This window comes from Vombatus ursinus, unplaced genomic scaffold, assembly GCF_900497805.2.
Source record: "Vombatus ursinus unplaced genomic scaffold, bare-nosed wombat genome assembly UNPS02014820.1, whole genome shotgun sequence".
Lineage (NCBI taxonomy): Eukaryota > Metazoa > Chordata > Mammalia > Diprotodontia > Vombatidae > Vombatus > Vombatus ursinus.
In genome coordinates, this window is record NW_020954598.1 from 21,631,646 (window position 1) to 21,651,610 (window position 19,965).

General features: G+C 38.4%; 1 protein-coding gene across 1 annotated transcript in view; it reads right to left on the reverse strand.

Moving 5' to 3' along the window:
* Positions 1 to 19,965, reverse strand: part of DOCK3 (dedicator of cytokinesis 3) — a 392,714-nt gene that overhangs the window by 184,420 nt on the left and 188,329 nt on the right. Inside the window, exon 9 of the mRNA XM_027837282.1 lies at positions 18,178 to 18,332. Within this exon, the coding sequence (XP_027693083.1) occupies positions 18,178 to 18,332 (155 nt within the window). The remainder of the gene's footprint in view (positions 1 to 18,177; positions 18,333 to 19,965) is intronic.

Sequence of the window (19,965 nt, forward strand, 5' to 3'; positions counted from 1 at the left end):
GAGTTGAGCAGTGAAGGAAGGAGATAAGGATTCTAAAAGGTAGAGAGGAGAAAAGAGTGCATTCCTAGCATGAGAGAGAGTCTATGGGAATGTATGGAGGTGAGTTATGGTATTTGGTGTTTGGTGAATAACTAGTAGTTCAGTTTTGCTGGAACACAATGTGTAAGAATGGAAATCATGTGAACTAAAGTTGGAAGGGTAGGTTGAAGCTTGACTGTGGTAAGAAGTAAATGACAAACCAAGGAGTTTATGTTTTATCCCCATGGCAAAAGGAAGCCACTGAAAGCTTTTTGACAGGGTCAGGTATGTATTTTAGGAAGATGATTTTAATTACCAATCCCCTGCATGGGTTTGGTCCCATTTATCACTTATTGTATATTGAAACTGCAAGTACAGCCTCCATTTTGGGAGATTTCTTTCCAAAGTAAAAGAAACTTTTGTAATAAATACAGTTTAATCTTTATATAATAATCTTTTTCTATTATAGTATAATCCTTTTTGCTTGCATAATGAGTTAATAGTTTTCTTTGAAGTACAGCTGCTTGTAACCTTATAGTCTTCATGCTAAATGTTTCACGGTTTTTCTTTCATTCTATATTTCTTTTCCTGAGAAAACTTATTGGGTTTTGCCCTCCTCCAGCTCTGATAACAATAGCTTCTTCCAAGGTCAGGGGGTGGTGGTGGTGGTGGTGGTGGTAGAGGAATCCTTAGTAGAATAAAATAAGCCCTGCAGGACAGCAATGGGGTCAGGATATTTTTTAATGTTTCTTGGCAAAGAATCTCACAAAGTCCCAGAAAATGTGCTGACTCCACTGCCATCTTTGACAACCTAAAGAGCCAGTCCATCAGTATATGACATTAATTTATTTTGGTGATACTTTATGACTGCAGGTCTTAGAATACTATAGTCTCTGAAGGACTGACATTATGGGTTACCTAAAGAGCAACAGAGTGCCTTGATGAGGATGGGTAGATTTCAGTATGTTACCAACCAAGAATTGCACAGAATAAGTGGTATAAAGGATCAATCAATCAATAATCAAGAAAGTACTAAACAACTACTATGTGCTAAACACTGGAGATGTAAAGACAAAAATGAAATGGTTCCTGCCCTCAGAGAACTTAACATTCTATTGTAGGAGACATGTGGATGAATAAGCATATATCATATATGTTCACAATCAAGACAGGGTAAATTTTTTTTGAGTGGGGATTAGCAGCTATGGGGACCAGGAAAGGCTTCATGTAAGAGATGACATCTGAGTCAAGTTTTCAAGGAAACAAGTTATTCTAGGAGGCAAAGGTGAGGTAGGAGTGCATTCCAAGAATGGGAGACAAATACTACAAAAGTGTGGATGGGGACTGTAATATTTGAGAAATAGCAAGATTAGTTTGGCTGGATCATAATGTGTTGGAATAGGAGCAATAACTACATTTGAAAGGTGGACTGGAATCAGGTTGTGAACGGCTTTAAAAACTAAACCAAGGAGCTTATAATTGATCCGAAAGGCAATAGAGAGCCATTAGACTTTATTGAGGAGGGAAGTGACATGGTCAGACCTGCACTTCAAGAAAAATAGTGTTGCCAGCTGTATAGTGGATGGTTTGGAGATGAGATCGACTTTAAGCAAAGAAACTAAACAGAAAGTTGTTGTAACAGTCTATGAAAGAGTTGAAGAGGGCTTGGGATAAGGTGAGCGTTGGTAAGTGAGAGTGATGCACTGAGAGATATTGTGAAGGTAGAAATGAAAAAAAATGCCAACTGATTGTATATGTTGGGTGGGAAATAGAGTGAGAAATCAAGGATGATGCCAAGATTGTGAACTTTGGTGCCCAGAAAGATGTGGCGATAGGGAAGTTTTAAAGGGGGGTGGTATATTGAGGAAAGACAATGCATTGAATTTTGGACATGTTAAACTTGTGAGATGCCTTTGAGAGATCCAGTTCAAAATCTGTAAGTCAGTTGGAGATTTATGACTGGTACTCAGAGATAGACGAGCTGAATAAATAGATTTGGGAAATGAGGATCACAGATTTAGAGGGAATCTCAGAAGCATTTGCATAAAGATGATAAACCCATAGAGCTGATGAGGTTACCAAGTAAGAGAGTGTAGAGAGAGAGAGGGGCCCTGACAGAGCTTTGAAATATGCAGTTAGGAGACATGATATCAATGATAAATCGACAAAAGAGACTGAAAAAGGGTGGTAAGATAGGGAGGAGGAGAATCAAGAGAGGGCAGTTACAAAAATCCATAGAGGGGAGAATGTCTGGGATGAGAAGGTGGTTAACAGTTTCAGATGCTGCAGAGAGGTGAAGAAGGGTGAAGACTGAGAAAAGACCATGAGATTTGACAATGAAACATTACTGGTGACTCTGGAAAGAGCAGTTTCAATGAAGTGATGAGGTCCAGAAGCCAGACTGTGAAGGACTGGGGAGCAGACTGAGAGGAGGAAGTGAAAGGAACAGGTGTAGATAGTCTTTTCTAAAAGTTTGGCTATAAAAGGGAGGAGAGATATGGGATGAGAGATGGCAGAGGTTAGAGTGTCTTGTGAATGTTCTTTCAGAATGGGAAAGATGGGGTAAGCAGCAGAGAAGGAACCAGTAGATAGGTGGGTACTGAAAATGGGTGAGGGTGATTGTGGAAGCAATTTAGTGAAGATGGGATCGACTGTACATGTAGTGGGGTTGGCCCTGGCAAGGACACAGGTCACCTCTTCATCAAAGGTGCCTGGCACATACTAAATGTTTGTTGACTTGAGAGAGTGAGGGATGATGTCAAGAGATTTTGAAATAGAGAGAAGGTGAGAAGAGGGATCCCATAGGAAACAGTTTCTATTTTCTCAGTAAAGTATGAGATAAGATCTTCAGATGAGAGGGACGGAGGAGAGAAAGAATGTAGCAGGAAGCTTAAGGAGAGAAAAATAGGTTTGAAAGAGCCCCAGTTGGGCATGAAATAGAGTGGAACAAAAGGATTGTCATATGAGATTGAGGGTCCAGCTAAGATTAGATCACAAATCTGTAGCGGTTCCAGTCAGTTCAGCTTGTGTGATTTCTTAGCTCTGTTCAGCAGCGTGTGAATAGGGACAGAGGAAGCAGATGGTGGAAATAATCCAAGGGTAGGCATGAGGCAAGAAGGTTGGTAGGAAAGTTGAGCAAAGGTTTGAGAGCAGAAGACAATGTAGCATTGAATTGGTTAACTACAGGACCAAGACTGGGGAAGGAGGAAAGAGAAGTTTAGAGCAGGGGTGATGGCTTAGGTGAGTACTGAGGATGGAGAGATTGCCAGTCCCAGTGAAGATGAAGCCTACATCGAGAAGAGATAAGTCAAAGGGAAAATGAGAGAGGGGATGATAAAAGGTTATAATCTAATATAATCTAAAAAATTTAAGAGTTTTTGAGGACTGAAGTGTAAGATTTGTGGATGATGGTGAGGTCATGGGACGGGTGCAACCATTTGCCAGAAATGGAATGGGGGAGCAGGTCTTAGGAGACAAGGAGATTAAGGGATTGGAAGGTAATGATGTTTGAGGGAACTTCCACATTAGTGTTGAAGTCCTCTGCTATAGGGGAGGATTTGGGGTGTGTTTGGGGAAATTGGAAGCCAAGCACTAAATTCCTTAAGAAGGAAGGGAGAACTTCCTTCTACTAGAGTTTTAAATAGGGTACTAAATTTGAATTACATGAACTTTAAAGAAAGAGTCAGGAGAGTGATAGAGAGTAAATTTTCTGCCATGGAAGTGGCCATGGAGATCAAGTCACATTCACACTACCTCTCCAGGACCAGTATACCTATGGGAAGGCATGACAGTGCATCCAGGGCTGGAGAGGGTGGCCAGGATTTCAGTATCATCTCAGGAAGCCATATTTCCATTGAATGCAAGTAGGAAGAAAATGCCTAAAGTGAGAAGTTTGTTACACAAAGAATGGGATCTCCAGAGTGCAAAGAAGAAAGGGAGGGGGGTGGAGCAGTTAAGTGGCACAGTGGATAGAGCACCAGCTCTGGAGTCAGGAGGACCTGAGTTCAAATCCGGCCTCAGACATATAACACTTACTAGCTGTGTGACCCTGGGCAAGTCACTTAACCCCATTGCTTAACCAAATTAAAAAAAAAAAAGAAAGGAGGAGGGGAGGGCTAAAGTGGTACACAGGAGCAAGAGGGCTGAGGTACCTGGGAATGGAAGAATGGGAAGTGGGGAGTTGGAGAGAGTATCACACCATGTGGCTAATGATTCACCCTCACAGGGGTGAGGAGAGGAAGTGTGATGAGTCTGTTAGTTATAGAGGGTGAGCTCAGGCAGAGACCACCTGTGGGCCTCTTTGTACTCAGTGGTCCTTGCAAGTAAAGGAAAGAAAGGTCTATGCATCAGCTCAGCCTCACAGGATATCAACTCCACATTGCAGGGGTCTAGGCAGGGTGGTAGAGAGTTCTCCATGGCCTGCTCTGTCCTCAGGTGGAGGAGTGAGAGTCAGATATAATCTGTGAATAGTAAACAAGCTCCACTGGTCTCCATACAGTGTCAAGAGATCTAGTGGAAGGCCTGAGAACATTGGGAAGAAACTGAGTAGAGGATTTATGGAAAGGCATGAACAGCAGTTGTATACAATGAGAGGACATGGATGGGTTGGGAGAATTATATGTCACACTCAACATGTCCAAAACAGAACACATTATCTTCTTCCTGACTCCAAACTCACCCACACTTGTGAGGTCCCTACTTTCTTTTCATCCTTCTAGTTGCTTAGGTTCACAACTTTGGCATTATCCTTGACTCTTAGACAGCTAGGTGGCACAAGATACAGTGTTGGGCCTAGAGTTCAAATCCAGCTTCACTTGCCAGCTGTGTGACCCTAGGTAAGTCACTTAAATTCTATCTGCCTCAGTTTCCTCAAATGTAAAATGGGAATAATTGTAGCATTTGCCTCCCAGTGTTGTTATGAGGATCAATAAAATAATATTTGTAAAGCACTTAGTACAATGCCCGGAACAGTTTAATAAATGTTTTTTCTTTTCCTTCCTTCCTCCTCATTTCCCTTCACTTCATATGCCCAATCAGTGGCCAAATATTGCCATTTCTATCTCCATGATGTCTCTTCTGTCTTTACCCTCCTCTCTAATCACCTAGCCCACCACCACCCTAGTTCAGGTCTTCATCATTTCTTTCAGTAGCCTCCTAACTGGTCTCTTCATATCAAATCTTTCCTTACTCAAATCCATTCTCCACACAGCTGCCAGAATGATTTTCCTAAAGTAAAGCTCTATGTCAGAGCTCCTATATTAAGTAAACTGTGGTGGCTTCTTATTGACATTAGAATCAAAGGAAAGGCCCATTAATTTTTAAAATTTCATTTTCTGTGCCTTATTCTAAAAAAAGATTTCTTTCCTTCATTCCCTTCATCATTTTTCTTCCCTTTCTGTCTATTCTAGAATTTTATTCTTTGATCCATGACCCTCATATGTATTAAGTTTTTCTTTATTCTCTGTATTTTTCATAGATTTAAAACTTTTGAGTTGTCTATTTTGGGTTCCCTCTTCTAAAGAGTTTCTATTACTGTCTTGTAGATCTCATTCTTAGAAATACCAATTCCTGCAAATGATAGAGAGGATATTACCTCATGGTAGGAATCTTCCTATGTCCTTGATTGTGCAGTTAATTATTGACCTTTGCTCTCCCTTTGGTCTTCCCCCTCCCACTATTTGCCTCAAAACTTCTTTCCTGGGTCCATGCCCTCCCTGGGTCTCAGTTTCCCTCAGGATCATTGATTCCCCTCCTCCTGAGGCAAAATGAGTGGTCTCTGTAAGCACCAAATCCCTGTGGATAATGCCCATTGTAAGATTCTTCCTTCCTCTTATAGGAGTCTATTGATAGAATACTATTCTTCTCCCATAGGAGCATTCATCAGCAGTACCTCTCCCTCTACTGGAACAAGGTTTCCTCTTTTCTTTCTCCCCTTTTAAGTTACCTCCCTCCCTCCTTTGCCTCACTGCCCATTCTCTTGTAGGCTCTCTTCTTCCTGAGAGACTACAGGAGTTATATTCTCCTCATTGTTAGACTCCGACTTATTAGGATAAATCACTTATTTCCCCTTATACTCTCTCTTCTCTCCCCTTTTATGGGCTCACCCACTCTGTAATTTAGTCCTTCCCTCCAAAAACAAAACAAAACACTGATTCACTTGTAAGCAGGATATCGTGAGGTTTAATCTATGATATTTTAGGCCTGTTTCTCCATCATCATTTTTATTTGACTTCTGCTTCCTTCCTTGTCTTCTCGTATATACATTCTGAAAAAAAAATTCTTAATGGTTATTCTATTGTTATTTTGTTGTTGTTGTTCCCTCATTGTCATATTTGTTCGCTCTTCTTGTATTTCCATTGTCTGAGGTGTTTGAGAAGCAAATAATTTCTTCAGTTCTGGTTTTCTTTCTAGAAATGTTTAGAAAGCCTCTTTTATTGAGCACCTATCCTTTTTAATTTTCATGGTTAAACTCAGATTTACAGGGTAGGTCACTTTGGGTTGCATCTTGAACTTTGCTCTTTGGTACACATTATTCCTATATTTTCTGTGGTTTCTAGTGTGTGCAGAATAGTCCCGTGCTATTTGATTTTCCTTTCCTTTATATTTAAAGATCTTTCTCCTGGTCACTTGCGGAATTTGTTGTTGATGAGTGGAATTGTTGAATTTAACCACTATGTGTCTTGGAGTTTTCAGTACAGAGTTTTTCTTTTCTTCTGAAGATGAACTGTGGGTTCTTCTGATTGGCATTTTGTTTTCTGTCTTCAGAAGTTCTAGGCAGTTTTCTTACATCATTTCTTACATTATGATTTTTGACTTGTGTTATTCTGGAAGACTTATAACCCTTATGTTGTTTCTATGTATCCTCTTTGAGATCAATGTAGTTTGCCTGTATGGAGATCAATTTTTATTTTAATGTTATTGTGTTTGCTTCTCTTCTTCCAAATTATCCTTTACTTCCATGTATGTGCATTTCCAATCAGTTATCCTCTCTCTCTCTTTTTTTTTGTTTGGTAAGACTTGTCACTGTAGATTTAATTTTTTTTTTGACAAATATCTCTGCTATTTAGACCATGTATTCTGATTTCACAAATCTTATTTCTCTTTTAAACCATTCAGAAACAACTTGACATGGTTCCATGTTCTCTTGAGAATCCATGGGTCCTTTGCCTTATCAGGTATTGATTAATTTTCTTTGTCTTATCATATTTATTATATCTATTCAAACTCTTTTTATTCCTGATCTGGAGGCTATTTCCCCTCCTATTATTAACATCTTCCCTTTTGGTTTTTCTGCATATGTTCAAAGTCTTTAATTGGGTTTTTCTCCTCCTGAGATGTTTGGTAATTTCAGCCTTTTTATTTATTTCCCCTCATTGCTCACTTTCTGACTTTTTCTTTTTTGATGGCAGTTTCCCTGATGGCTGGATCTTAAAACTGCCTCAGCCTCCTCCCACATGGGAAATTTGTGGCTCACTAGCCTAGGTCTCTGACCCACGTGACTTCTAGGGGAAGAGAATTGGCCTCAGCTTGATTTTGGGCTCTTTCCCTAAGGCTTACTGGAATGCCACACTGCACACCCCTCTCCCCCCATGTATCTTGCCCTATTTTTTGTTTCATAGTTCTCTGGATGAGTCCTGTTTATCCAAATATTTTCTCCATCTCCCATTTAATTCTGTATTTCTTTATATGACATTATGGCTACATGCAGCTGTATTGGAACAGGGGAAAAACTAGAGGCAGGAAGATCACTTAGAAGAGACCAATACAATAGTCAAGGGATGAAAAGATCTGGGTGTGAATTAGGGTGGTGTTATCATGAATAGATAGGAGGGGACAGATGGGAGGGATATTATAAAGGAAGGATTTATAGGACTTGGTAACTGATTGAAAGTGGGGGGTGGGTGGGAAAGGAAGAGTGAAATTTGACTCTGAAATTTTGAGCCCAGATAACTGCAGGATGGTAATGCCATAAATGGAAACTGAGTTTTAGAGAAAAAGGTAGGTTTAGGAAAAAGATGATGGGTTCCATTTTGCACATGTTAAGTTTAAGTTTCTGATAGGACATCCAAGTAGAGATGTCTACCACACAACTGAAAATGCAGGTCCTTATCTCAAGGATGAAGTCTGAGGTAGAGATACTGATTTGGAAATCATCTGCATAGAGGCAATAATTGAAACCATAGCAATATATGAGATTACCAAGGGAGAAAATACAGAAAGCAAAGGGAAGCAAACAAAACTGGGGAGATGAATGAAATGAGAGGCCATATGCTTTTTGATCTATCATCAGAAGTAAAGATGCATTTTTCATTCTATGCCACAGCTTGTGGCCCATTGTGAAGGTTTCATTTTTCTACCTCTCAGGCAGATTTCTTCAATGTTTCTGAGAAGCAAACGGACTTGAATAATAAGTTTATGTCTTGACCTAACCTTACTAAAAGGATATGATTTCATTTAAAAATCTATTTTAAAAACAAATTCTTTCCATACTTTTCAAATTTGACCTTGTTTAGAAAGTAGCTTGATGACAACATTTTATTTAATTTTAACTGTTCACTTGAAAAAAAAAAACAAGAACAGTTTTAGAGGGATTTTCAGGCTCCTTGAGGTAGGGAAAAATTTCAATTCCAATGAAATGTCTTAGTCTTTGATTAAAGAAGAATGAGCTCTTGATTCCCCAAATATTTGAGATCATCTGAAGGTGGGGAATGAGGGGAATTCAGGCAGTCAGATTTGAACTGGCAGCTCTCCTCTCCTCCCTCCTAGGAATCCACGTGTTGTTGGATCGGTGAGTTCTCTGATGTGGGCAAAGTGATGTTAATGGTTGAGATCATAATCTACTCATGCCTTTCATCTTCTGTGATACTGGTCCATGTTCTCTGATAAATTTTCCACAAAGGGTCCCCCACAACAGCTTGGGGCTGTCCTCTGGATTTCTTGAAGTTAAGGGGATATCAATGGAGTAACTAGACTCTCTATTCCACCTTTTTTTCCCCATACATTTCTTTGATGACATTTTTAGCATTGCTTCTGATGTGTAATTAGTCATTGGTAATATGCTGCAACCTGTTTCACTGCCATGCATCTCTCCATAGCCCTCCACAAAATCTCATTCCAGTGCACCATCATGGCATGGAGGTAACCCAAACGAGGCTGGCAGAATATAAGCTCTGGCAGGTTCTGCCATGCTAGAAAGGCTTTGAGTATGGTCCTAGTAACCGAACATAATTACTCTCAGAGGACCATCCTACCTGAGTGTGGAGGGACAGTGGAAAGCATAGTGAATCTGAAGCTAGGAGATCTGTATTCAAATCCTACCCCTGCTATGTACTAGCTGTGTGACCTTGAGTAAGTCACAACCTCTCTGGAACTCAGCTTTCTCTTTATTTATGATCTTGTGATGAGTAGGCTAGTCACTAGGTATTGAGATACTTGGCTAATGCCCAAGGCAGTACATGAAATAAAGAAGAACAAAATGGCCCTAAGGGGTGTGTTGTCTCCTTCTGTTCCTGCAGTGATGGTGGCAGAAGGCAAGGATTGAGACAAAGCATGTCAAGAATCACAGAATTCTTAGACTGTCTATAAACCTTAACTCAACTCTTGCCTATTAAATAGCTTTAAATATTACCCAGTAACTGCTATAAATAGGAACAAGACTTCATGTCCAGTGGAAAGAATGTTCAACTTGGACTTAGGGAAGACAGGTTCAAATTTTTCCTTCAAAGTGCATGACCATGATTAAGTGCCTTAACCTTACCAAGCTTAGTTTTCGTATCACCTACCCCACAGGTTATTTTGAGGATTAAATAACGTAACTAAAGTATTTTACAAACTTTATGGAACAAAATAAATATCAGTTGCAATTATTATTATAATAATAAACATATAAACAGAAATCAGAAAAAAATATTTCTTAGGGCAATGTGTTTCTTACAGAATTAAAAGATTGTTCTGTAGGGGAAAACAGGAAACAAATTTCTTTACTAACTATTCTTTTTTTTTCACTAAGCTATTTGACCAACCAACATATATTAGAGTGGTAGCCAACATTAAGTATTTGATTCACAAAAATCCCATCATTTTCAAGTCTTGCTTCTTCAAAAAAATCCTATCTTCCTCAAATTTTGTATATATCTCCCTTTTGCCCCATAAGGTGCCACCTCACAATACTTATTTGTGTAGATGTAGGCTCCCTTCTTGTTACTTCTTCAGAAAGAAGGGGCAATTTTTATGTAGACGATAGAAAGGCAGCCACAGTTGCCAAAAACCCTCGTAATGACATAAGCTCTTTTTCCTTCTTTGAGGTTGCCCAGGCTTCTAAGCTAATGTTTTTAAACTGAAGGAAATTGATTTGAATTTTACAAACTAAACTTGGAGAGTTCTGGGTTCAAGTAGGAAGCTTGGTGGCAACCAGGTTAGATATCTAGAGAAAGTGGGTGTCCTTATATAGTTGAGCTGATAGTGCCACCAAGAAGGAGAATTCGAGAGTTAGTTCTGTGCCAGGGAAGGTGAGCTTTGTTCAGTCCTTTTACCTGTGTGGCACTGCGCTAGGCCCAGTGGTGAAAAGGAAAAAAATATTATAGGACCTCTTCTCAAGAAGATTACATTCTAGCAGAGGAGACAAACATAAATAGAAATGTTTTATATATATGTATATATATATATACTTATATACATACATACATACACACATTTTTGTTTTTGTTTTTTGAGGAAGGAAAGCATTAGTGTCATTAGGCCCTGAGGGGAATCAGGAAAGGCTTAACACAGAACAGAGGTGTCACACACTCTGTTTGAGAGTGGGGACCCTGGTCCCCACAAGGCTCACAACACTCCCCAGTGCAGCCCAAATCAGATCAAAATGTAAATAGGACATATTGTACAAAATGAAGACAAATGGGGGGGAGGGAAGAAGGGAGAGAGAGAATTTGGAACTCAAAGTTTTAAAAACGAATGTTTTCAAATACTTTTTACATGTAACAGGAAAAATAAAGTACTAAATATATCTGGAGTCAGAAAGAATGAATACAAATATAATAAAATATAGATAACATTAGATTTTAAAACTGTCAATACACAGCCCTCAGGGATCCTTAAGTAGAGTTGAGTGGCGCCAAACAGTGAGTTTGACCACATTGATGTAGAAGATGGTGCTTGAGCTGAGTGTTGAAGGTAATTAGGGAGTCAAAGAGTTGAAGGTGAGGAGGGAATCTATTGTAGGCATATAGCAAAGCAATGCAAAGGCAAAAAAAGAAAGGAGAAAGGGAGGAAGGAAAGGAGGAATGAAGGGAACAATTATTAAACATTTACTACATGCAAGGCACTGTGCTAAGTGCTTTACAAATATTATTTCATTTTATCCTACCCTGGGAGGTAGATGCTACTATTATTCCCATTTTATAGATGGAGAAATGGATTCAGACAAAAGTTAAGTGACTTGCCCAGGGTGACGCAGCTAGTTAAGTGAGTATTCCAGGACCAGCACTCTATTCACTGTACCATCTAGCTGTCATGTCAGGTACCATGAATAATAAGAAGCTCAGTTTGGTTGGATAGTAGAATGTGTGAAGGAAGGTAATGTGTAATGAGGCTGGAAATGTAAGTGTGGGGCAAAGCTGAAAGATCTTTGGATGCCAAAAAGAGTGATTTACATTTGATTATAGAGGTGTTCGAAACTAACAGAGTATATTGAGTAGGGGACTGCACTTTAGGAAAATTACTTTGGCAGGTGTGAGGAAGATAGTTTGGAGTCAGAAGAGACGAGGCAGGGGAAACCAATCAGGAAGCTATTGCAATAGTCCAAGAGAGAAAATACGAAGGTCTAAACTAGAGTTGTGGCTACAGAAGTGAAAAGGAGGGTATGAATGTGAGAGATGTCATCAGGTCAATAATAGCTGTCTCCTTGACAATGTTGTCTGAGCACTTCACTATCAGGTGTGCCTCTTTCTTTAAAAAAATTATTTTTTAACATTAATTAAAAAAATGTTGAGTTACAAATTCTCTCCCTCTTTATCACCCCTCTCCCACCCATTGAGAAGGCAAGGCATGTGATATCAATTATGTGACATGGGAAGCCATACAAAACATATTTCTACATTAGCCATAACGAAAAAAAGAAAACAACAACCCAAACCCAAACAAACCAAAAAGCAAATTACATAAAGAAAGTTTAAAAAAGTATCTTCAATCTACACCCAAAGTTTATCAGTTGTCTCCTTGGAGGTGGATAAAATTTTTCATCATGATTCCTTTGTCTTGGATCATTGTATTGATCAGGTCTCTCATAGCTGATCATCATTACAATATTACTGCTACTGTGTATTATGGTTTCCTGGTTCTGCTCACTTCACTTTGCATCAGTTCATATAAATCTTCCCAGATTTTTCTGAAACCATATTGCTCATTATTTCTTATAATGCAATCATATTCCGTCACAATCATATATTAGGTGTACCTCTTCCCAAAGGTTGTGAGACTGGCAATCAGAGTTTCAAGATCCTGATATGCCTTTTAGAGGGCAAATTTCTTGAAAGCCAAGCCTGTAACAATTTCATCTTTGTATCCTGAGTAAAAGGCATAGTGCTTTGCACACAATAAAATAAATATTTATTTAATTGAATTCAAACACTTCCTTTTTCTATAACAGTAGATGATAATTGAGTGGAGAAGAGACACATTGCCAGGAAGGCTTTGTAAAATACATTTTGACACATGAATGGCTTCACAAGTCAAATGAAATATCTCCATATGCATAGAAGTAAGAAGAGCTGAATTATTCAATAAGGTCAAGTGTTCTAAGAGCGAAAGCAGGGAGGACATCAAAGACAGGGCCATTTAAGGACTGGTCAGAGGAGACAGATCAGGAAAGATTTCTCTGGAACTTGGTATTATTTTAAGAGACAGCATTGCTGCTGGACTGGGGGAAAGAGAGAAATCAGAGGTAGGAAAGCTTTCCTATGGAATTCCCTGGGACTCACAGGCAATTGCTACAAAAATTCTTTCCTCAACCAAATAAGAAAATGAGAGTATTATTTTTGAACAGCACAATAAAAAGGTCACTTTACATTTGACTTGAAAGTTTTTTTTTCTTTCTTTTTTTTTTTTTACCTCACTCTGCCTCAGAAAACAGCAAATCAAACAAAAGTCAGGCAAAGCCATTCCTCAGTGAAGGAAACCAACTCTCTGGGGTTCTTAACATCCTCAATAGCCTTATGAATTTTACATTTCTCTCCCCCATGAGTTCAATTCCATGGCATATTTAGATCTTTCTACAGCATAGTCTATATGAGTATAATGACTAATTTCTCTCTTAATTTTCTCTGTCATTTGGGCCATGATAGTGATTGATGCGGATTACTCCAATGTTAATTCAGCTACAAAGGTCAGAGCTGTATCTATTGTTCAAGAAGCTCCTACAAGTCTTCTGGGGAGGGACTCGGGGCCAAAAGGACCCACAGAATCTGCCCAACAGGTCTGTTGCACTGGCCTCATGACAGCTAACAGGTTCAATTTGTTCCAAAAGGAATATTTACAGAATGGTAGTAGGAGCCTCTGAGGCTCCTGAAGAGCAATACCTATATATACAGTATCTGCTTCATTTAAACCCATAAGAGGTATCCATTTGCTAAGAACCAATTCTTCCTTCTTTCCTTTCTTTCATAGGTCATCTCTCCTAAAGTATCTTTCACTTAGCCTACTCTTCCCACGAGGTCTATATCTTCACCTCTTTTTGCTGCTAAGCATGTGGGACATTTAGGTTTTTGCTATTGTCTACATGTTAAAAGGATCAGAGAATGTCCAAAATTCAAAGGGACATCAGAGAGAATTTAGCTCAATCTGTACCTAACAACATTCCCCTGGCAAATGGCTGTACTAGCACAATCTTAATTTGAGGATGTTAAGTGTTGGGAACCCACTAGTACTGCCTTAGGCACTTCCAGACAACTCTAATTTGCACAACATTTTAGAAAAGATCTTAAATGAAGAAATTAATACTCAAAAAATTTGAGCATCTTACTCAGTGCCACACTGCCAATAGATGATAGAACCAGGACTTGAAACCAGATTCTGGATTGCCATTTCAATATTTTTGTCTTCTTGTTTCCTTCTTAACTTGCTACAATCCCGGTACTCTCAGCACTCTACTGAAATGATTCTCTTGAAGGTTACCGATACGTCTAGTTAAATCCTTTCCTTAATTTTTGCTTAACCTCTCAACAATATTTCACACCATTAACTACTCTCCACTTCTTGAACAGCTTCTTCTTGGTCTCTCTGGCAGGGTACCATCCTGGTTCATTCCCCACCTCTTCATTTGTCATTCTTTTGTCAGTACTTAATTCTTCTCGGGAGCTTTTTAATCTCTCTGCTCTCCTCCTATTCTCTAAATAAGTGAATTCCTTCTTGGAGCTTCAACATTACCTTTGTGCACAAACTCTCTAAAGAACCTCTCTGTCCCTGACCTCTTACGTTCATTCCAGTTATGTATTTCCACCTGTCAACTCGACATCTCTACTTTGATTCCATACATTCCCAAATCATACTCACCATCTACTCTCCCAAACTGGATCCTTTCTCTGTCACCAAAATCTCAGGCCAGAAACCTTGGGGTTATCTTTGAGTCTTAATTCTCCTTCATCTTCTCTAGCTCATTTGTTACCAAGTCCTCTCCATACCCCTTATACCACCCTTGTTTGAGCCCTAAATACCTTATGCTAGTGTAGCTTGGAGTATGGCTGTGGCTTCCCTCTCTGCCAGCTAGGACATGAATTCATTGGCACATTAGCACTAGGCTTTTACATGACCTCACCTGTAAATCCTTAGAATGTTTCAACAATGCCCACCATGTAAAGGCTCTCCTAAGTCAACAGGTGCATTTGTAGGCTTAGTGCTGAAGAATGGATAGGATTAAGTGAGTCCAGGGGAAATGAATTAGGATATAGACTAATGTGTGAGACTTTTCAAGAAGGAAAAAGACCATAAAGAGGCAGCTGACTTCTAGCTCTATGGGTACTTTCTATATTAAGACTTTAATACCATGTCTGCCTCCCTTCAACATGAATGTGTGTGGCAGTGAAGGTGAGAAGCCTGGCCAAAACAGAGCAAATGGCACTATAGCAGTGCGATGAAATGGGATCTTGGAGGAGGAATCAGTATTCAATTCAGATCGTCAATGGAGCTAAAGGCCCAAGTTGCCTTTGATGAGACATTGACCAACTTGAGTGCTTAGATTACTTAGTTATCCAAACTGAGTGGACATTGATCCTCTGGAGGGTTTGGCCATGCATGGAACAATCTTGGGGGATGGGGAAAACCCATTACCTTGCAATAGGACTGAGTTATGTATAGAGGAACTGAGCTTTGAGTTTTATGATTGTGTATACAGACCAGGGGTTCTTAATCGGAGATCCATGAATGTATTTTGGGGGCTCTATGAACTTGGATGTGAAAAACATTACACCTTCATTTTCACTAACCTTTGGTTTCCTTCTGTAATTCTATGTATTTTATTTTATACTTTAAAAAATATTATTCTGAGAAAGATCCTTAGACTTTGCCAGACAAAGGGGTCCATGATATAAAGAAAGGTGAAGAGCTCCTATTGTAGACGAAAGGGGGGAGTTGCGGCTAGTTGATTTGAGAAAAAATCGAGGGACCCTTGATGTACTGAAATTTCTTTTCTGACTGTCATGATTAAAGAGTTATATGTGGTTATGTGATGCTTATGTTAAAGAATGCTACTGGAATACCCTAGCGATGGTTTCCTGTTGCAAATATTCTTAAAATACCATTTTCATGCCTTCCACTGCTCAGAAACTCAGAAATCATTCCACTTACCTATTCCATCAAATCTAAACCCCTATGCCTCACCTGTAATCTAGGTTGCTTGTCTAAACTTATCTCCCATTTTGATTTATGTAAACTTCTTAAAAACACCTCTTACGTGCAAGGTGCCTTAGAATATACAAAATGTATCAAACATGGTGCCTGCCCTCAAGGAGATAAAAGTCAATAAGAACCATGCATCTAGTTCCATAATACATGGACAAATAAGGTGTGGCTTAAATTTATATCCACTTGTATGTGCTTCAGGAATTTGACAATTTTTTTGTTGCATGAAGGCTTGTTGTAGGGTATTTTTAGTATTTATGAAAATGACTCTAACATGTCTCTTTCTTGACACAATGATCTTATAAAATACAACAAAAAGACAGAAGGATCTTTACAGTCTTTTTTTTTTTTAAAGCATGAGACAAATATAAATCCAACTTGTCAAAGTATACTTGACAATTTTCACTGGTGGCAAAAAGTGGCCTCAAGCAAATTTTTAATATCTCAGTTCACAGATCCAGGTAAGGTTTAATCAAGACTCAAAGAATGATTTATGAACATTTCCTTTTATGCATGTATTAATAAAAATCACTGTTGTTTATTTTCTAACAACATAGTAGGACTTCAGAATGGAGAAGGGTCCAGTTTTCTCATTAATTAGCATCCCCATTGCTTACTTTGGCTCCTCAAGAGGAAAGGAAAATTGAAAGTCTATCTATGGAAACATTTTCTTTGAGATATAGTAGTTTAAACAATTCTTCTGATAAGCCATATACAAGAGGGAAATAAATTCTACTTTGTAAATATTAGTTATACCCTACGTAATACTCTTGTAATCCCCTGGGAGTTCTGTAGATTACTTTTGAAAGTGATATAAGACCAAGTTAACATCCAACCATAATAGAAGCTTAAAGTTTTATGGTGATAGAAATCTAAGGAGCTACCTTGGGATACTGTTTATTTGAGATATAGTGGATGGCACCAAAAATATTGTAAAGAAAGAATATTGAGCTGTCATGATCATATTGGGAAGCTAAAATTGTGTTTCTTGAAGCAAAATTTTCAATATCACCAATTTAAAAGAGGAGGATATGTTAAATTAAGTACCTGGCTAGATTTTTTTTCTACTTAGGTTGAAAGGTTATAGAATTCTTTATTATTAAGACATCTTCAAATGATTTAAAATGTATTTAGTACTTCTAAAACATGTGATATCTCCACTAAATAATCATTGTATCACAAGGAAACATGAACCTTGCCAACAGAGACAATTCATGTGTACACCAAGTAACACAATTTTGTTTTAGCTCCTCCATATAGATGGCATAAGTACAACTACTATCATGTTAGGGAGATGCAGGCTTATATTTGAAGACACTAGGGGCCACTGCTTTATTAAGTCCTACAAAGCTGTAGAGGTTCTGAATATGTGTGTCACGCTGGGCATCTCTCTTCTAAGGATCATGTCACTTCAGTGTGGATAGGTTTATCACCAGAAAGATGGCTGTCAGGTGATAATTTTTTATCTTTGGTCACACTAACTCATGAAATACACTGAAGTGGAGAAGGAAATATGATCTGTAGGAGTGGAGGGAACAAAACATAGTTGAACTCCTTCGAAACCCTGAAGTAATGGCAATATATTGTGTCAGAAAATAAAAAATAAATTAGAAGATAAAAGCACTTGGCATATTTCAGTCTTATAGGGACATTTCTGGCCAATTTGGTAAGTTGGTTACATAATAGTGATGGTGAGGACAAAGGGCATAAATTAAATTTCCATGTGGGTCAGTTAGCTTACGTTGATCTATGGCCACAAATTGAATTAAAAAAATCTTGGATGATCATTAGGTATGCGTTTGCAGCTGGGCACAACATAAACTGGGGAAGAATGCATGAACTGGAGCCAATCTATTCTCATAAATGGAAAAACAACTCAAGGCATATTCCCTACAGAATCTTTTGCATCATATCTCACCATACATGAGAGATAGCATGTTATTTTTACTTGGATAAGAATGAAAGTGTAGGAGGTATTATGAAATATTTAAGATACCATTTTATGCTGTTATATTAGCACTTAGAGGCTTCATTTCCATGTACATTAAACATGATGGCCATAAATCAAATAACTTTCTTCAGTTTTGTAGGAAGTAAAATCAAAGCAAACACTCTTTAAACATTAAAGGTCTCTAAGCAATAAATAAATATATTGACCTTCAATATGCATTCCAATAGGAGGATGCTATTTTCCCCTAACAATCTACCTGGGCTTCCCAAAGTACCTTATTTGCAGGAAAAATAAATCCATACTAGTCACAGTCCTACCTGATCTGTTTGCCCTCTCGCATGTCATACAAGGAAAAAAAGACATCTGTATCTTCTCCAATGGTATTGTAAGTGAAACTCTTTAGACTGAGGAAAAAATGATGCGGCACTGGTATCCGGCAGGCTTCTCCATGACGTGGACGAATGGTATCCACCTGTGTGGAGGGATGCAGTGATATTTAACATATTCTAATTAATCAATAAGCATTTATTAAGGGCTTACTATGCTCCAGGCATGGTGGATAAACACTGAGGAAACAAAGAAAAAGGAAAAACAATCCTTACATATTTTTTTACATTCGAATGGGGGAGACAACATGTTCATAAATTGGTAGATATATATAAAGTAGATAGAATGTGATTATTGTTGTTGTTTGTCCTCTGTTCTCGAAGAGGACCAATGACATCAGGAGGTAATGTTAGAAGGGAAAGCACTACCATCTAGGGTGACTGGGAAAAGCCTCCTGAAAAAGGTGGAGTTTTCACTGAATCTTGAACAGAGTCAAAGATTCTAAGAAGTGTAGATGGGAAAGGAGAATGTTCCAGGCATGGGGTTAGTTAGTTAGTGCAAAAATACAGAGACAGTTACATGTAAGGAAAGGCAAATAGGCCAGTATGACTGATTCAGAGAATCTGTAGAGGTGAGTAATGTGTAAGAAGACTGGAAAGGTAGGAAGGGGCCAAGTTGTGAGGAGCTATAAATGCCAAACAGAGGAGTGTCTGGTTGATCCTAGAAGTAATGGGGAGCCTTTGAAATTCATTGAGTTGGGGGTGGGGGAGTAACATAGTCAGACTTGTGCTTTGGGAAAACCATTTTGTCAACTGTATAAAGAATGGATTGGAGTGGAAAGAGTCTTGAGGGAACAATGAATTAGAAGGCTACTGCAATTGCTGAGGTAAGAGGTGATGCAGTCCTGAATGAAGTGTGGTGGTTATGTGAATACACACATGCACACATGTATGATATAATATGTAACACTGTATAATCTATAGTACATATTATATATAATAATATAACATAATATATAATATAATACCATGTGTATATATCATAGAGAAAGAAATGCCAAAGTTTGGCAACTGACTGGTGAAGTGGGACAATTGAGAATGGGGAGTTGAGAACGACAATAGGATGTGAGCCTGGGTGTCAATGCCCCCTTAAACAGGGCCAATATCTCTTAAGTGAATTACTACAGGGAAATATTTCCAATTTTTAATAACATTCTCATATGTCCTCTACCTTTCTTCTCCTCCTCCCCGTTTTGATATATAATTTTTTACTGGTATAAAGCCAATTTTTTTCTTTGTCAATGTGCATGAATGAACAAAGATGATAAAATCCTCGTGTTAGAGCTGGCTAGGACTTTAGTAGAGACTAGAACTCAGGTCTCTTGGTCCACAGACTGGATACTTTACTAGCTTTCTTTATAACAAGTAGAGCTCTGACAAAATCAGAAAAAAAAATCTCATTTTCATTTACATATCTATAGTTAGGGTATCAAAACTTGCTTAGATGGTACCAGTCCTTACAGAAGCCTGCGCAAACACACTCTGACAATACTTTGTTCCTCTATACAGGGATAGGTTAGCTAAAGTTAACTAAAATAACCTTTTAGAATAATCCTTATGTTTGCACAGTTCTTTAGATTTTTCAAAGACTTTTATATATATTATCTCGCTTGAGATAATACTAAATGAAGCTATAATAACATCCCTGACAATGAGACTCTTTTTAATAAAGGGGCATGCAGATTAAAGGATCTGTTATTGCTAAAAATATGGCTGCAT